This window comes from Hippopotamus amphibius, chromosome 12 (assembly GCF_030028045.1).
Source record: "Hippopotamus amphibius kiboko isolate mHipAmp2 chromosome 12, mHipAmp2.hap2, whole genome shotgun sequence".
NCBI classification, from domain to species: Eukaryota; Metazoa; Chordata; class Mammalia; order Artiodactyla; family Hippopotamidae; genus Hippopotamus; species Hippopotamus amphibius.
In genome coordinates this window covers 9,790,617-9,807,944 of record NC_080197.1, presented here as the reverse complement: position 1 = coordinate 9,807,944, position 17,328 = coordinate 9,790,617, and the positions used below count along the sequence as shown (strand labels likewise).

Below are 17,328 nucleotides of genomic sequence, written 5' to 3'. Positions count from 1 at the left end.
AAAAAAATTTTGGAATTCTACGACCTTGGTTTAAAAAACAAAATTACATTCAAAAAAGGAAAAGAAAAATGGGTGCAGGGTTGGGAGAATACAAAATAGGTCCCTAAATAGACGACAGACCTTGTCCATTTACCCGCATACAGTCACCGCAGAAGTTAAGTATACAGTACCCTCCCATCCCTCCCCCCAAACAGTTATCTTCTCCATGGTGATTCAATACCTTCCAACCTGAAAGAGGTGACAGTCTTTGGAAACAGTTACTCTAGGTTGTACAAAGGTTTTATGTATATAGTTTGTTGCAAGTAACAAAACTACTTTGCAAGACCCGCTTCTTTCCAAAATTAAAAAAAATACTAGTCTGTATTTGTTTTAGTATGTTTTTTTTTTTTGATTTTTCTTTTTTGTTTTTGTTTTTGCAAAGCAGCATAGCAACATTGTGATTGTAGGACGTGCCTGAGGTTGTGGTCACAACTGTAAACATTATTTGCACATCAGGAAGAAAACAGGAGGAGATGGGGTCTTTAAAAAAAAAAAAAAGCTACAGTTCTAGAGAGGTCACTGTCTGCATTGCTCCTTCGATGTGCGATCTCCTGTAGCTCAGCTGACGGCGATCTTGTTTTCCTCCAGGAAGTGAGGGAACTGGTGTTTGGGGACGCTGTCGGCAGCTCCTGGCTTCTCCACCTCGGCACTGATGGCCGACTGGGAGCCATCCATCTTGGAGGTAGTGGTGTTATTCACCACAGAGCTGGCCCCCAGCGACACTGGGAGGGTGGGAATGCCACCACTCTGGATCACGGAGATTTCATTGGTCTTCATAGCCAGACCACCGTTGAGCATGGCGGTGTACTGGTTCCACACAACAGGGTCCACGTTCACTGAAGGGGCCAGGATTTCCTTGGGAAACATCTCGGGGACCCTCTTCCCATCCGTTCCTAATAGAGCCATGGTGTTCTCGATGGCCAGCTTCCTGCCACGGCGCGCCGAGCTATTGTTGGCCCCGTGTGTCATATAATGGACCTGTGGGAAGAGGGACAGAAAGGTTTCCACTAAAACAGAGATGGGATTGCATGTTGGCAAACCAAAGTCAAGTCTGCCTATGGGTTGGTCTATCTAAACTTGTATTTTAAAATTAGATTTCATATTTTAAAAATCTGGATATCGATTCTCTTGAGGAAAAAAAAAACCAGATCATCTGGCCAACAGTGGACCCACATTCCTGCCTAGAGGCAAGGAAGGGCTACCAAGATGGGGAAAACACACTCCGACTTTCCCCATCCCACTGTTCACATGTGCACCTCTGTCTAAACCTACTACACAGCAGTGTTGTTTCAAGTGCTAGGGTTACAATTTGCAAACACAGAACTTACACACAGGTAGCAAGTGGTACGGAACTTAACACATACAGATACTGAGTACAAGTAAAATGGGAAAATCTTTAAGACCAGTAGATTACATCAATGTCAATATCCTGGTTATTATTTATTCTATTATTGTGCAGAATTCTACCACTGGGAGAAACTAGCAAAGTGTGTAAGCACCTCTGTAGGACTTCCCCCTTTTCGTGAATCAACAATTACTTGAATAAAAATTTGAGCTAATAATTTTCGAGCAAAACAGAGCCTGGCCAGATGGAGCTGACATGCTAACTACATAGTGTTGTCAACAAGAGGAATCACTGCTACGGAGAAAAACAGACCCAGCTGGGAAGGTTACACGAGGCCACAGGGAATGAATGTTATTTCATCTAAGGTGGCAGACAAGGCAAGGACTCTTCTGAAGAGCAAAGAGATCCTACCACTTACTGCTCCTTCAACCTGGCCTCCTTTCCACAATTATTTTCCTGGTCCAGCTCTGAGTTTTCAAATCCCTTTCTTTATAAAGAGTTGAAGAATGTGCTAGGTACTGGGTTTCAAGCATTCTCACGTAACGTCACTGACATCCTTAGAGGTCAGTAGTTATCATCCCAGCGGGCTCAGAAGTGACTTGCTCTTAATCACTCTAGGAAGTTTTTTTGTTTGTTTTTGTGGCTCACGGGCTTAGCTGCTCCATGGCATGTGGGATCTTCCTGGAGCAGGGATCGAACCTATGTCCCCTACATTGGCAGGCGGATTCTTAACCACTGCGCCACCTAGGAAGCCCTAGGAAGTTCTTAAGATGTTCCTGGCATCATCTGAAACATTAATACAATTCAATTAATCTCCAGGACAACCCTGAGGTCATTACCATGATCCTCCTGCCTAAGAAACCGAGGCACAAGAGCCACCTGCCCAAAGCCACTTATGCAGCAATAGCAGCTCCGGACCTTCCCCAGGTTGATTCCAGGGCCTATGAACCAGTTCAAGCTTTGTATTTCTGAAGTTGGGATTACAGATTAAGTTACTTCATGTTCCTCCGACATTTTTGCCACCTAGACTAAAAATTAAAAGAATATAGGTTTTTTAAAATTAATTAATTTATTCTTTTGCTGCATTGTGTCTTCATTGCTACACACGGGCTTTCTTTAGTTGCAGTGAGCGGGGGCTACTCTTCCTTGCTGTGCGCAGGCTTCTCATTGCCGTGCCTTCTCTTGCTGCAGAGCACGGGCTCTCAGGTGCTCGGGCTTCAACAGTTGTGGCTCTAGAGGGCAGGCTCAGTAGTTGCGGCGCATGGGCTTAGCTCCACGGCATGAGGGATCTTCCTGGACCAGGGCTCGAACCCATGTCCCCTGCATTGGCAGGCAGATTCTTAACCACTGCGCCACCAGGGAAGCCCGGAATATAGGTTTTTAAAATAAGTAATTTTAATTTCTAAAATGACGTGAGGTGTTCTAGGTCAACTTTAAGACGAAGTTTTGGGACTTCCCTGGTGGCACAGTGGTTAAGAATCCACCTGCCAGCGCAGGGAACACAAGAGGCCTGTCCTTACACAGGCCACTTTCAATCCCTACATGGGACAGTCTCCCAGGTAAACTCAGGTGTAACCAACTTATCATAACAATAGATACAGGACATTCTCTGGAAGGATCCAGCTGTTTGGTTTTGAGAAAAGCCAATAACCCAGATTGGAGGCTTTCTTCTTTTAACCCCAGTGACCCTGCATTATATATATGTTTAACTAATGGTATTTATTTCAACCTAGCAGGCCAGGAAAACAAAAACCAACATACAGGGTGGTCATCAAGTCTGAAAGCACAGGCAAATCCACAAAGGACTTATCAATACTACATTATAACACATGACAAACATCAACTGTGTTTCCAGACTTGTGTGATTTCATGCAGGCACTGGCTACAATGAGCATCCCGACTTCAGAGAAGTTATAATGTGAGAAAGTCTATTTTTTTATTCTTTTTCTTTTTGACTGCACTGTGTGGCTTGCAGAATCTTAGTTCCCCAACCTGGGACTGAACCCAGGCCCCAGCAGTAGAAGCACGGAGTCCTAACCACTGGACCACCAGGGAATGCCCCGAGTCTGTTTCTCTGTAAAGAACAATATTTCGAGAGCCAGCGGTGAGAGAGGACTATGTTAATATCCCATCTGGCCTTAATGGAAGGATTTACTATGGATGAATGATGCTGCTTTAACACCGAGCCCCCATCCCTGCTGAAACCCTACGGAAACTCACCTTCAAGTTACCTTTGGTGGTAAAAGCTCGCCCACATATGTTACACACAAAAGGCTTCTCCCCGGTGTGAGTCCGCTCGTGAATCTGAAGCGCGCTCGCAGATGAGAAGTTCTTCCCGCACCTTGTGCAGCCATGCTGCTTGGCCTGTCGTCGGGGCTGGGAAGCTAACAAAGGTGTCATACCTGGGGACATGGTCGCGGGACCCACAAATGCACCAGGAACTTCAACTTTGACATAGGTTGGCTGGGCTCGGATAAATGTCTGTGGGCCACTGCTCCGACCTGGTATGCACAGAAGGAAAAAAAAACCCAAATTATCATTCCATAACCATTCATTTTTCAAACCAAAAAAAGAAGCTTTGACCACAACTGCCCCACTGTTTGAGAGCCTGGAAATAACTTTCGGGAAATTTATACCTTGGGAGCAGCTTTCTTTTTATTTGTTTATCTGGATGGAGGATGACTCCAACGCTTAAGAAAATTTTACTATTTTGGCTTTAAACACATATCCGCAACACAATCACATGCAATGCAATTCCAAGTTCAAATTCTTGCATAAAGTTACCTTCAAAGTATGCGCGGACACCATCTTTCTGATTCTAAAGATGTTGCTGTTCCCCCATTTTACCATTAATGCCATCAACAGGCACCCCACAATTTACATGTGCATTTAAAGCAGGTTAGATTCTTCTCTCTCCCTCTAGAGTTATTAATGTGTAAATCTCACATTAGGGAGTGGGATTTCAGAATCAAGGAACGATGGCTTATCGCATTGGCCAAAAAACAGTGCTCACTTTCTCAAATGTTCTTTCACTGGAGCATTAACTGAAGATTACCCATGCTGCCACCACAGGGCTCAAACACAAAAATTAAAAGCAACCAAAAATAAATAAGCTGCCCATACCCAACTTGCAAGAACCATCATAAATGAAAGCATGTCAGCACTACGATAGAGGTAGTTACCATTACCCTCTATCCAGACGTACATACAGGAAGGCTAATTGCCCTACAGAGGAGCTAATTCACATATACCACACTCTCCATTTGCCAAGTTCAACCCAGGTTCCTTTTGGATGACCTTGTGCCCAGAATGGACCTAAGTTAAATCCAAAGCTCTATCACCTTCCATCTCAGTGAGGCTGTTCTCGGAGCTGTCCGCTTTACCACCAGCATCAGGAGACTTGGACTTGACACTCTCCGCTTGGCTATTGGCTGGGGAGACTGCCTGGAAGGACGCGGTCTCCAGGACATCTGGACTTCGGCTCGGATACTCCTGGTCCCCCATCACCGAGGAGGAAGAGTCGTTGGTCAAGCCGTCACTCTCCACCGAACCATTTTCTCGGCTGCTCTGCCGCTGCAGGACAAGACCAGCGAGACCCATCTTCACCGGGGCATCCAGGGAAGCCACCGAGGCCAGCCCTAGAGTAGGTGAGGCTGAGTGGATGCCGGGAAGGGGCATGGGGACCTTCGAGGAGCTGCCAGGGGCCTCCTGGGAGCAGACTTCACCTACACCGATGCTTTCAACATCATCGTGACAGACGGCGCCTGTGCTGCCGTTGTCACCAACCATCATTGGCTCAGGACCCGTGAAGTCGCAGGGACTCTCCGGCAGAGGCGTGTTGGGAATCTGACCGCCCATGTGCATCCGAATGTGCTGCTGCAGCAGGACCGCGTTGGTGAACTTCTTCTGGCAGATGGGGCACGAGTGCTGCGTCTTTACGGACGTGTTGGTCCGGTGCACCCCGAGGTGCGTCTTCAGGTTGCCTTTGGTGGAGAAAGCTCGGCCGCAGATCTTACACTGGAAGGGCCTCTCCCCGGTGTGGGTGCGGTAATGCATCTTGAGGGAGCTTTGGCAGCTTAAGACGCGATGGCATATGAGACATTCGTTGGGGTCAGTGGTGGCCTTGTCGATGTTCTCCACCAGCTGCTGCAGTTTCAGGGTCTCTGAGCCGGGCTCGGGTGTCCCACTCCCTCGGAAGCCACCAACCCGCGGGGAATTATGGTTGGGCCCCACCCCCGGCAGGATGGCTCCATCCTCGCTTTTCAGAGACGGCCCGGGCTGCAGGTCGCTGGGCAACGGGCCACCCACGAGGTCCTTGGGGGTAGTCCCCGAAGAGAGATTCTGAGGTAGCCCTACATTGGGGGTCCCCGTCACGAGGACGGGTTTGCTGTCTAAGGAGAGCCCAGATTCGTCTATGGGGACAGGCCCAGAGAGCACGTAGGGAAGGCCGCTGCCTGCCGCCATCTTGTCGTGGAACTCGGCAAACAGCTGGGGGTTTGCCTTCACCTGGGGATGCCGATGAAAGTGCACCTTGAGGTTGCCCTTGGTGGTGAACCGGTGGCCGCAGACACAGCACACGAAGGGTCTCTCTCCGGTGTGGGAGCGGAGGTGGATCTGCAAGGAGCTATCAGTCCCAAAAACCTTGCTACAGTACTTACACTTGTGCTTGTAGAGGACCTCGTCCTTGGGTCTGACATCCACCGGGGAGACACTCGGTGGCTTCCCTTTCCCTTTCTTGGACGGGTCTAACGCCACCGCGGAGAAGGGGCTCTGGAAGAGCACTGAGCCCGGGGCCTGAGGTAGCAACGCCCCCGGGAGGCGCGCCAGGACGTTGGGGAGCACCCGGGGCCCGTCCGGCTTCAGGGCGAAGGGCGTCAGCCCCGGGGACGCGGAGCTGGCGGCAGAAGGGATGTTGCTGTGAGGTAGCTTGGCTGGTTTCAAGGCGTCCAGGGGCAGCCCCGGGCTTCCCGCTTTCTGGCTGAGCAGAGCCACGGCCGCCGAAACCTGCTGGGACACGTGGCCACCGAGCGTCTTCAGGGAGTCGGCTCCGGCCACGCCGCCCGAGCGGAGGGCGTGCGAGGCCCACATGTTCACCTGCACGCGGATCTGCTCCGTGAGCTGGATCTGCTGCAGCTGCTGCTGCTGCAGACACAGGATCTGCTCGAGGACCCAGGGGATGCTGCTGGCGCCGGGCAGGGGGGCTGGCGGCGCGTCCGCGCTGCGCTGGTTCACGGCCACCTTCGTGCCCCGCAGTGCTTGAAGCGTGACGTTGGTGTTGGCCACTTTGCCTTTGGGTAAATAGCTTATGTCCTGGGGTGTGGGCGGCAGGGCGGTCTCCGTCTTTAAGTACACGACGGACTCTGCCCCCGGCTTCTCCTTCGTGTCCCCTGAGCTGCCACTATCCTCCCTGGGACCGTCCTTCCTGCCTGGGCTGTGTGGCTGGTGGCTCAGCACAGCCCCGGAGAAGTCTTCTGAGGGCACCGGCCCCTCACTGTCGTTCATGATGAGGACAGGTGGATTTTTAGTGCAATTTTTCTTATGGTCTAAGAACTCCGAGAAACTGAAGAACTCGGCACAGCATTTCTCACAGATATGAGTCTCCTCCCGCCGAGGCCTCTTTATCCCTGCCCCGTCCACATTCACATCATCGCCACTCCCTGGGTGGTTCATTGGAGCACCTGCAACAAGAGAGGAAAAGCTAAGAACTCTACCCAAGAAAAGATGTGGGGCAATTTCTTGGGAAAAACCACAGCTCACGATCCAGAGGTTTTCATGATCTGTGTCCCAAAGCACAGAAGACTGTGTAAGGGAACGAGACACCCAAAGCGTGTCAGTGAACCAAGCGCTTACATAGTGGGTCCAATCCTAACCCCCCAGACTGTCCAATCCTAACCCCTACACCTGTGCATAGGACCTTCTTTGGGGAGGAGTGGGGCGGGGAGCTTTGCAACCGTTATTAGGGTGGTGGGTCTCAAGCCCAATGCCTGGTATCCTGAGGTAGAAAAGAAAGGAACACGGGACAGAATACGTCCCTGTGGAGCCAAGGTAGGAGTGATGTGGCCACAAGCCAAGGATGGCTGGAAGCCAAGAGAAGGTAGGGAGGAGGCTGGTACCGACTCACTCTCAGAGGCTCCAGAAGGAACCAGCCCAAGCCACTCCTAAATTTCAGGTGTCCACCCTCCAGAACTGTGAGAATACATTTGTCTTAAGCCATCTAGTTTGTGCCAACTTATTTAGGTAGCCCTGGGAAACGCATACAATTTATTACAACAATCCCCTTGGAGCTCTGGCCCCCACCTCCCACTGAGAGCTGGCTTGCAAAGGCAAGTGGATTTCATGCCATCCATAAAAATGATGTTGGAAACCTGCTCAATTCATGGCTGCTCACCTCCACCCAGGGCTCATCGAAAGCGAAACTGCAGTAAATCACTCATTCAGACAATGTGGTGAGTGTACCTTCCCACCAGGGACAATCAAAGTGTAAAGGTGCCAACAGTTATGATGGTAGTACTAACGTCACCTAAAATATGGAGAACCATACACAGGAAGATCAAGCAGATAGTCTGAGGAATATTTTCATACAAGAAAAAACACACTGAAAAAAAGGGAGAGATTCCACGTCCAAGAAAAAGATTTCACTGACCTTCCTGATTATGAAAAACCTATAGAAATGCCTTACAGGGCATTAAAGGATTAATAAGCCATTAAACAAAGAAAGAATTGTAAGAAAGGAAGGAAGGGACGGGAATGGTAGATTTTATTCCTCGACTTCTATTTGCAACTTCTGCTGTTATACAAAATCAAACAATAGTCCTATTCGGGGCAGCTTATTCCTAAAAATGAGTGGTCCCTGGATTTCTTTTGCAATTGAGTCCTATTTCCTTCACAGTGACTGCTAGTCTGCACATTAAAATGCCTATCAAGGGACTGTGCTTTAGCCAGATGCCTGGGTCCTGGTGGGTGGAGAATCTCTAAGCTGCTTTACTGTTCTCATTTCCTATCCTACTATGTGTACACCCTACCACTGAGAAGTCGTATACGTACACCTCAGACCCAGCAACTCCAGGTGTGCAGATCTAAATCACAGACATTTGCACACATATATAAACACCCACAAAGAAGGGTATTTTTCACAGAAATGTTTACAGCCACAAAAAAAAAAGGTAAATTTTGGTCTACCCACAGTACAAAATGATGCAGAATTTCCACATGTCCTGACATGGAAACTGAAGGTAGGTGGACATAGTTTATAGAACCAGTCTGTAACATGTGACCATTCATGTTTAAAACAAAACCTATTAGAAATGCACAAGTATCCATTTACCTTTTAAATAAAATTATCACTTTTTAAAGCAAACTAACCCCTTTTGCCTCAATTTCATGACTCATTACATTTCCAAACAGCATGGGTTTTTGACTGAGAAGTCAGTCAACAATTTTGGGGAGTGACTTCCCTGGTGGCGCAGTTGTTAAGAATCCACCTGCCAATGCAGGGGACATGGGTTCCAGCTCTGGTCCAGGAAGATCCCACATGCCACAGAGCAACTAAGCCTGTGTGCCACAACTGAGCCTGTGCTCTAGAGCCCACGAGCCACACAACTACTGAGCCCGCGTGCTATAACCACTGAAGCCCACGCACCTAGAGCCCATGCTCCACAACAAGAAAAGCCACTGCAATAAGAAGCTCTCACCCCACGATGAAGAGTAGCCCCTGCTTGCTGCAACTAGAGAAAAGCCCGTGCACAGTAACAGAGACCCAATGCAGCCAAAAATAAATAAATAATAAATAAATCTTTTTTTAAAAATTGGGGGGAGGGACTGATTTTGAAACAAAGCATACTTCTGTTTAGAAAGATCTCTATTTTCCAACAGATTTTCAAACACTGGTTCTTTTAAATTTCCATAGCACAGCCTTAATAAATTGACTTAATTTTTCCTAATTTCAAACTAAGTAATAATCGGAAGTTTTGCAAGGTGTATGTGGGTTGGGGGTGAGCCAAGAGAAAAAAACCAGGTCAGGACCAATCAATCCATCCATAACAGGTTTGATGTGGTGGGCTCACCCCTCAGAATTTCCATTAAATGTGTAAAATCACAACAACCACAAGTGATATGATTTAACTGTTTATTGAGTGCTGACTGTGAGCCTGGCACCATCCTAGGATCTGGGGAAAGTGCAGATACTGTCGCTATTCAGCGAACATCAGTGTCTTCACCTTTTTTATTTCTGTGGCTTCTCTGGTTACCTGGGCAACCAGGGCTGCTGAAAACAATCATTTAAAGCCTCACTCATTTAACAATACTTCTCACCTTCTACTGAGGGCAAGGCAGTGGTTAGGGGTCTGATGATGAAAAGATGAGCAGCCTGATAGCCTCCTGTAGTCCAGACTAGAATCCTCTAGGTGCCCCGTGCTCTGTGCTACACCCATCCAACCCGATTAAACATCAGCCCCATTTATAGATGAGAAAAACAGACTCGGAGGTAATGTGACTTACCCAAGGACACACAATGAAAAATCTAGTCATAGACAACTTTTGAGCAGGTACTAAGTACCAGGTGTAATTTACATGTTATTAACAACCTTGAGATAGAGTCTATTACATTTAACAGAGGGGGAAACAGGAGGCACAGAGGACATTAACTTCCCCAAGGTAGGATATCTGGTTAACTGCGGCACCAAGGTTAAAACCCAGGTGTGCAGGACCCAGTCCCTCCCTTTCAACTCTTCCTTCATATACACTTCCTTCCTAGGTAATATGTTTCTTCTGCTGAGTCAGCAACTCTTTCCTCTCACAGAAACCCCAGGGGGGACAGGAAAGCTTGAACCCTCAGGTTGGAGTGTGAAGGGGCTTTAAGTTAGGACATAATACACCCCTGCTACTTCCACCTGGAGTGTAGCAGGTAGATACCTCCTTCCTTGCAGCTCCACAACTGCTCCAAAGCAATCAAATTTCCAAGAATCAAGTTGAAAATATTCATTAATTCCCAGAATCCTTAAGATAGTATCTATTGGTACACTTTCCCAAGACTTGTAATGCGCTGCTTGTGGGCATGTGTTAAGTGGCATGATCTTTCTGGAAGCATGATTCTGGCAATTATGTGTCAAGAACTTCAGAAATGAAACTTAAAGTTTCTCTTGGGAGGGAAATACACACTAGGTAGGTTCATATAAATAGATACAACTTCTTCAGAGCACAATCCACCAACATGATTTCAGTGCAATTCTCCTTCCACCTAGCAATTCCCTCCTTAGGAATTTACTTTCATGATACCTGGATACAAGCCTCATAGCAACAAATGGCCTGAACAAAAATGGACACACTCTGGTCCATCAGCACAGTTCTTATTAAATAAATCAGGATACAGAAAAAAGATGACTACTTCATAGCCTACAAAAATAAAGTAGATCTTTATTATATGTGCTTGCTCTATAGGACAACTGCCCAAGATTGATTTCAACAAGAGGAAAAAAAGCATAGAGAACAGGATGTATAGATAACGTGGTCCCACTTTGTATTTGGAGATGAAGATACATATGTGAACATGGCAAACTTCTCAAACAAGAGATGCTGTGGCTGGCCCCTGCTTCTTGGAGCAAGGCCAGAGGTGGAAGAGAAATTTTAAATTGTATACTCTTTTGTACTTTGGCTTCTTTTTAATTAGCATGTTACACCTCTTGTCTCAGCCACTCTATTCCTGGAAATCTCTAACAAAGCCCAGGTGCAAACACCCATTCTGCTTGTTAAGGGCCAAAGCAATACTACTACCATCCTCCTCTACTGCTAGCTAGAAAACACAGAGCAGGGACTGTAGTCTCAAATACTATTGAAGAAGGGCACTAAAGTTAGTGGCCTAATTTATAATCGTTTCTTCTAGAGCAGTTTCTCGAACTTTTTTTTCATTTTACACCTTTAGGCAAGCTTTAAAAGTATTTTTTCCCTAATCCACTCCCTCCCCCCCACCGAAGTTTTAATACCACAAATATACTGTATATCTGTCTATGCATTATGGTCCTTTGGAATGCCACAAACAAAAGGCCACTGTAACATTTTTGTCCCCCCCACAAAGAAAACAATTTTCACCTCCTGGGGGACAATATTCCCTCACTGACAATGCAGGGTTTAAAGCACATATTCTTTAAACTGGGGCCAATGAAATTGGATAGGAAAAAAAATGGCACTTATTTTCACTCAGCTGAACTAAAATTTAACATTTCTTTCAATTATAAGTGTGGGGAACATACCTCAGCAGTTTATTTGCAGAACCCGTGCCTATGTCATTAACAGAAAGCAGGTATTTTCCTATGATGTCAATGCGGTTGCATTACTGGAAATTCTGGTTACCTGACTGTTAGATCTTCTTTATTGTGTTCATAAAGAAGCACATGTTACTATAACACAAATGTTTTCATTTTTGCTAAGTGTTATCTCAATGCAATTTATTTCCTTGGTATTTCTATGTATCTTATCGTATGCATTTAAATACATTCTGTTGGAGGGGGGGACTATGGCACAAAAAAGGTTAAGCTCCCTGCCCTAGAAGGATCCAACAGTTCCCAAGAGTGATTTACAACCTGAATACCAGCTTGCCTGCACTGTATACACAGGCTCGCCTCTTCTGTAGCCTCCAAGTAATACTGGCAACATCCCACTTGAGTCTTCAAACAGCAGGAGCTCTGTTTGCTGGTGCAGTAAAAAGTACTTCGACATCCAGACCACCATTGGCAAATACTGAAAGCGTATTTGCCAAAGAGTAAGAGGACTCTGTTATGAACAATTGCTGGGTATGCTTAAGTTAACCCTTCCCAAAAGGAAAAAGCAAAGTTCAGAGGGATTACACAGCAACTAGATCTTCCATCCTTCCACCCCACCCCCACTCCGAATTTTAGGAATGTTATCTCAGCATCTAGTTATCCAATAAGTTGGAAGAATGCAGTAAACCCAGCAGGGGGCTTAGATTCAATCACTGCCAAATGGATAGAAAATACTCTTACTATTGTATAGGAAGAAAAGCTCATCTGCCAGAGGCCAGTCAAATTCTGGAGCCAGTGAAAATGCTTAAGAAACAAACCTATATATCTTGAGAAAAGCATTATGCCTCAAGCTTATCTCCCTCCCCCCATTCCTGTATTAAAAGAACTACAATGAGTAGATTATCTAAAGTACATAATATCTTCTACCCCACCCCCACCCACAGGATAACTGCTTGCCAAAAAACAGAAGGAAATTGAGATGTCCTTAAGTGCTAAACCAGTTCAAAGAAAAGTGCCCTTTTACCAATTTAATTTTACATCTGAATTCAGCAATCTGAGAAACACTTAAGGAACAAGCCTTTAACTCAATTTGTAGGTGGCAAATTAGAGCAGTAATTAAGCTTCTACTTAATTAAGGTACAAAAAAAATTATTCCAAATGGTTTTGGATCAAAATTCAAGTGTGCTGAAAAGGAAAAAGGAAGAGGATCAAAGTTTCTTTGTGCTAAGGTGTGTGAGCTCTGCTATTTATGCTGTAGAGATATGTCCTATTTTGCCTCAAACTGGAACTCATCTTTTAAGCAATTTGCAAACTCCATGTAGGCAGGAGCTTTTTTGCCGCCTCCTTCTCCAGATCCCCTTAGAACAAAGCCTGACACAGACTCAAAATTTGGGGGAAAAATAAGGGATGGCAATGATCGGAGATGCAATTCTTATCTGGATTTAGAGGCTTTTAAAAATGTTTAGATGCTTTTTTAAATAATCAAAAGCACAACAGGTTAAGGATGATGAAAAAGGGAACGTCTTGAACTCTTCCCGTAATTTTTCCCAGGGCAGTAAAGCCCAGAGCACAATATGCAAACTCTGCTTTATTTCTAACTTGATTCCCAGGACCTCTTACTCTAAAGCCGCAAAGGCAAGTCTCAAAAATTAAAAGGGAGGAGGAGAGATCACACTCAACCAGCCAAACACTCACCATGGCTCCTTCATCTGATAGAAAACTGACAGAAAATTCCATCCCACAAGCAACTCCTCTAAAACCACGATAAACATAGCTTCTTGGATTCAGAGCAAGGCTCAAATCAAACAGGACAAGGAAACCCTGGGCAAGCCACTGCAACCAGGAATTGAAGTTTACTCTAAAATGAGAAAAAATGAGAATCACAGACATTGTGTTGAGGTCCCCAGCCTGGTGTGTCTGGCACACAGTACGCTACAGATAAAACTTCAGAATTATCTCGGTTTGGCAGTTCAGTGCCATCTTGACACAATAACAAATAAAACACTGTTATTTTGAACAAAATTAATTATTGATCACATTCCCAGCACACAGTGGGCCTTCTATAATTGAAACTATCTAAACAGGATGTTTCATCTCCATGGTACAGAGGAAAGACCCAAAACCTCACAAATCAAGATTACACAGCTGAAAGTTCTACAACCAGACTGGAATGCCCACCTCACTCTAAAACTTACCAAAAAACCTAACTTCATTTAAAAAGAGGAAGCATTAACTCTATCCCTCCCTCCCAAGATGGCTCCCCAACTCCCCACCGTGAGGAAGGCAGCAGAGGCTTCAAGGACCAACCAGCACTGACTTGTGCAACTTCTTTCCAACAGAACAAAAGCGGTGTGGGCAAGTTGTAGTCTCTGTCTTGCAGAAACTCAGATGGAAACACAGAAAGTCCGCCCGCAACATTAAGGCTACAATCAACAAGATTTCCCTCTCCCTCAATTAAAATAGAAGCTCCCAAGTGCCCTATTCTCAGAATCCTTACCGCCAATGTAGGCCATTTCAGTTTAGAAACTAGGGCTAGGGAGTTACTTGAAATTTGGGAATCAATCGTTGATGGTTGTAATCCAGTTTAGCACAAAGGGCATTTGAAACTCTTTTGAGAAAATGCTAATTTTCCTGTACACTGCCTGAGTTCCCTGACCACCTGCAGATTTTTTGATCTGCTAATTGATCGCCACACTTCATTTTCCTCCCTCAAAAAGTGCATTCTTTATAAGTGGGTCTCAGATTGGCTTTGCAAAATAAGACCAGTCTAAACTGGATTTTTTAAATGATACACACACACACAAGCAGCTCAAATACAAAATGCATCCATTAAAATGTACTGCTTGGGAAAACTACCTTCCGTCCCGTGGTGACAACTGGGGGCTCTGCAAACACATTCTAGGATAGAAGAATTCTTTCCAAAAATTCCAAGACTTGGCAAAGAAAATAAGGCACAGCCAGGGATAGCGCAAGCAACTAATCGGAGTCCCTCGGCCAGCTCAGCGCTCTCCATCCCCCTGCCCCAGCCCGTCCCACCCATCAGGTGTGAGCCAGTACCTGCGAGGGGACCCGCCTCTCAGCGAAGGGCGAGGTTCCAGGCTGGGCCTCCAGGGGGCGGCCGCGCGCAGCTCGGCGGTCCACTCAACCCAAGCGATCAATAGCAACTCCCCCTCCCAAATCGTGGAGGGAGCGCACAGCCAGGCCGGCGATCCTAACCAGCTCGGGTTAACTGATTGCAAACTCCAGCTAGCGTTAATTTAAGAAGCTCCCCCTAAGGTACCAAACACCACCAAAAGCCCCACTTGAGTGCGCCCACCCAAAATGAAGCGGGTAGGGGGAAGAGGAGGTCAGAGCAGGACCAGGGGAGGGGTCAGAGCCAGGAGCTCGCCCCTCCTTTCGGGAGGAAGCGAGCGGGCGGGCGGGCGGAGGGTTAACCCTTTTGTTCCAGGTGGGCCAGGCAACGAAGCCTCTCCAATCTCCCCCCCAACCCCCTCCAAAGGCACAAAGAGAGTCCACCCTCCTCCGACCTCGGGTGCACGCTGCCCTGACTATCCGACGCCCGAAAACGCACAGCCGCCCCCTCGGTCAAGCCGATCTCTTTAATTTGCCCTGGAAAAGTGTTATTTGGAGGAAAATAGGGATTTACATTATATCATAAATTTAGTAAATATACCACATTCCCTCCCCGAAATAAAGAGTACGGTAACCAAAAAGTAGCGACCGCTTCCCATCGCAGTCGTGGCTCGACGTGTCTGGGGTTGCCGCGCACACCCCCATCGCTGGCTGGGAAGTTAGAAAGCAGGCGGCGAGGGGAGGGAAGCCACCAACAAGGCCCAGAGGAGGTTAAAAACGCCCCCTCCCCCCACGCGTAAGCTAAAAACTTATCAGGCGACAATTTGGCGGGCCAGGATGGAGGGGAGATAGTGGGAAATCGAGTCGCTCCTAAAGCCTCCTGGGTTAAATGATTAGGAAGAGAGGAGTTCGCGCTGCCGCTGCCGACTGGGCTGGGGGTCCCGAACTCCTCTAGACCCTGGAGACGCGCGGCGCGGAAGCGTGGGCCGGGTCAGCCCCCGGAGCTCGCCCTGGCCGCGACCGCCCAGCCCCGGCCCGACCTCTCCCCTCTGGCCCCCAGGGCGCGCTTGTGGAAAGCCGGGCGCCCTAGAAAAGCCAGGCAAAACGCCAGGCTGCTGCACCCCAGCGGGGCTGCGGTGCACCCGCGACCCCCGCCCCTTGGGGGCCCGCACCCCTTCCGCCGGCCGCGGTTATTTTTAGGAAGTCGGAAATCAAAGATGGCTGGAGGTCAGGCCCCGAAAGGTTAGGGCGAAGATCGGCAGGCGGCGTAGCCCCGGGAGAAAAGAGGAAAACCAAAAAAGAAATTAAAAAAAAAGGGAAATATTGTGCCCTTCTCCTCCACTTCTTCGGGCCCTCCGATCCCCTCCGCAGCGCGGGTGGCCCGCACCCCAGCTCCTGGGGGTGGGGGGAGGTCGCGCTCCCTCCCCCCCTTGGCCCGGGAGGGGCGCGTGCAACAGATCGTCCTCCCCCGGGAGGTCTTCCAAGGGTGCGCCCCTTCCCCAGCTTCCTACAAAGCCCCTAATGGGTGGGGGAAAGAGTGGGGACCCCCGGGGTCTTTCTTTTAAAAGCGGCGCCAGGGAGGGAGGAGGGGAGCCTAAGTTACAAGTGGGGGGGGAGGTTACTAGTGAGGGGAGTGGAACCAATTAAGAGAGGGACAGAGGACACGGAGAAGGGAGCCTTTCAAGAATGAGGGACAGAGGAGAGGCTGGGGGTCAATTTTACAATAAGAGCGAGACCTGGGGGTGAAACTTACACAAGAGGGGAGACGCGATAAAAGTGTAAAATTAACCAGGGCGGGGGTGGGGGTAGGGAATGAGGCTGCCGCTCTCCTCTGGAACTGAGCCCCCAGATCGCGGTTCCACAAGCTGCGGTGGAAGCCGCTGGCTCCGCGAAGTCCGCGCCTTCGAGGGTCCTGCGAGCGTCCCGGAAACTGCCCGCCCGCGGCGTGCGCCCCCAGCCCCGCTCACCCGGCTCCCCCGCCGCCGGCGCCGCTGGGGCCGCATCTGCAAACTCCGGGGTCGGCTGCTGCGGCTGCTGCTCGCCCTGGTCCTCCTCCGAGTTGATGTGTTGGGGTTTCGCCTGCTTGCGCCTCGACATGGTGCGAGCATCGGGGCGCCTGGAGAGCCGCGGTTATTTGCCCACTCCGCCACAAATTCCTGGAGTTGGGAAATTTACCCCCCTTCGGCCGGAACGCGCATGTCCCAGTAATTATTATTATCAATAATGCATTGCGATTTATCATGAGCCCTGACAGCTGATTGGCCTGGGTCCAAGACCTCAGAGATCATTTAAATAAGCCCTCATTGATCAGGGAGGGGCGAGGCATTCTGGGCTTTGTAGTCCGGCCCTACAAGCGACAAAGGCGTGTTCATCGGGGGAGAGCAAGTAATTAGCATCCGGGCTCAGATTGGCTGGATCATGGACGAAATCCGAGGGGGATCCATCCTCGCTTCAGCTATCTGAGTCCTTGGAGAGAAAAAGAAAAAGAATTGTGTACTTACTAAAAACTAGGAGCTTCCGTAACCGTTTGGCAACGATCGTATTTGGTAGTGTGCTCCAAAAATTACTTTTGTAAAGTTGATATCCTCGCAATCCCGGGAGGAAAATCTTTTCAGTGAA

The 17,328-nt window shown here is 48.1% G+C and overlaps 1 protein-coding gene across 2 annotated transcripts; it reads right to left on the bottom strand.

Annotated features, from left to right (window-relative positions):
• Positions 1-410: 410 nt before the first annotated feature.
• Positions 411-16,972, bottom strand: SALL4 (spalt like transcription factor 4). 2 transcript variants are annotated; one of them, XM_057702930.1, is made up of 4 exons: positions 16,677-16,806; positions 4,726-7,062; positions 3,605-3,885; positions 411-1,017 (listed from the first exon to the last, which is right to left on the bottom strand). In XM_057702930.1, the coding sequence occupies exons 1-4, from the start codon at positions 16,804-16,806 to the stop codon at positions 598-600; spliced, it is 3,168 nt and encodes a 1,055-aa protein (XP_057558913.1). In that variant the 3' UTR covers positions 411-597. The 2 variants fall into 2 exon arrangements, with proteins under 2 accessions (XP_057558913.1, XP_057558914.1); XM_057702931.1 differs by having other exon boundaries at positions 598-1,017; positions 6,043-7,062; positions 16,677-16,972.
• Between the last annotated feature and the right edge of the window lie 356 nt (positions 16,973-17,328).

What these genes read in the sequence shown, in the direction of transcription:
- SALL4 (XM_057702930.1), bottom strand. Translation starts at nt 16,806, where the DNA reads ATGTCGAGGCGCAAGCAGGCGAAACCCCAACACATCAACTCGGAGGAG. An exon ending in GCCGGCGGCGGGGGAGCCGG is followed by an intron (nt 7,063 to 16,676) that starts GTGAGCGGGGCT and finishes CTCTTGTTGCAG; the next exon opens with GTGCTCCAATGAACCACCCA. An exon ending in CCACCAAAGGTAACTTGAAG is followed by an intron (nt 1,018 to 3,604) that starts GTGAGTTTCCGT and finishes CTCTTCCCACAG; the next exon opens with GTCCATTATATGACACACGG.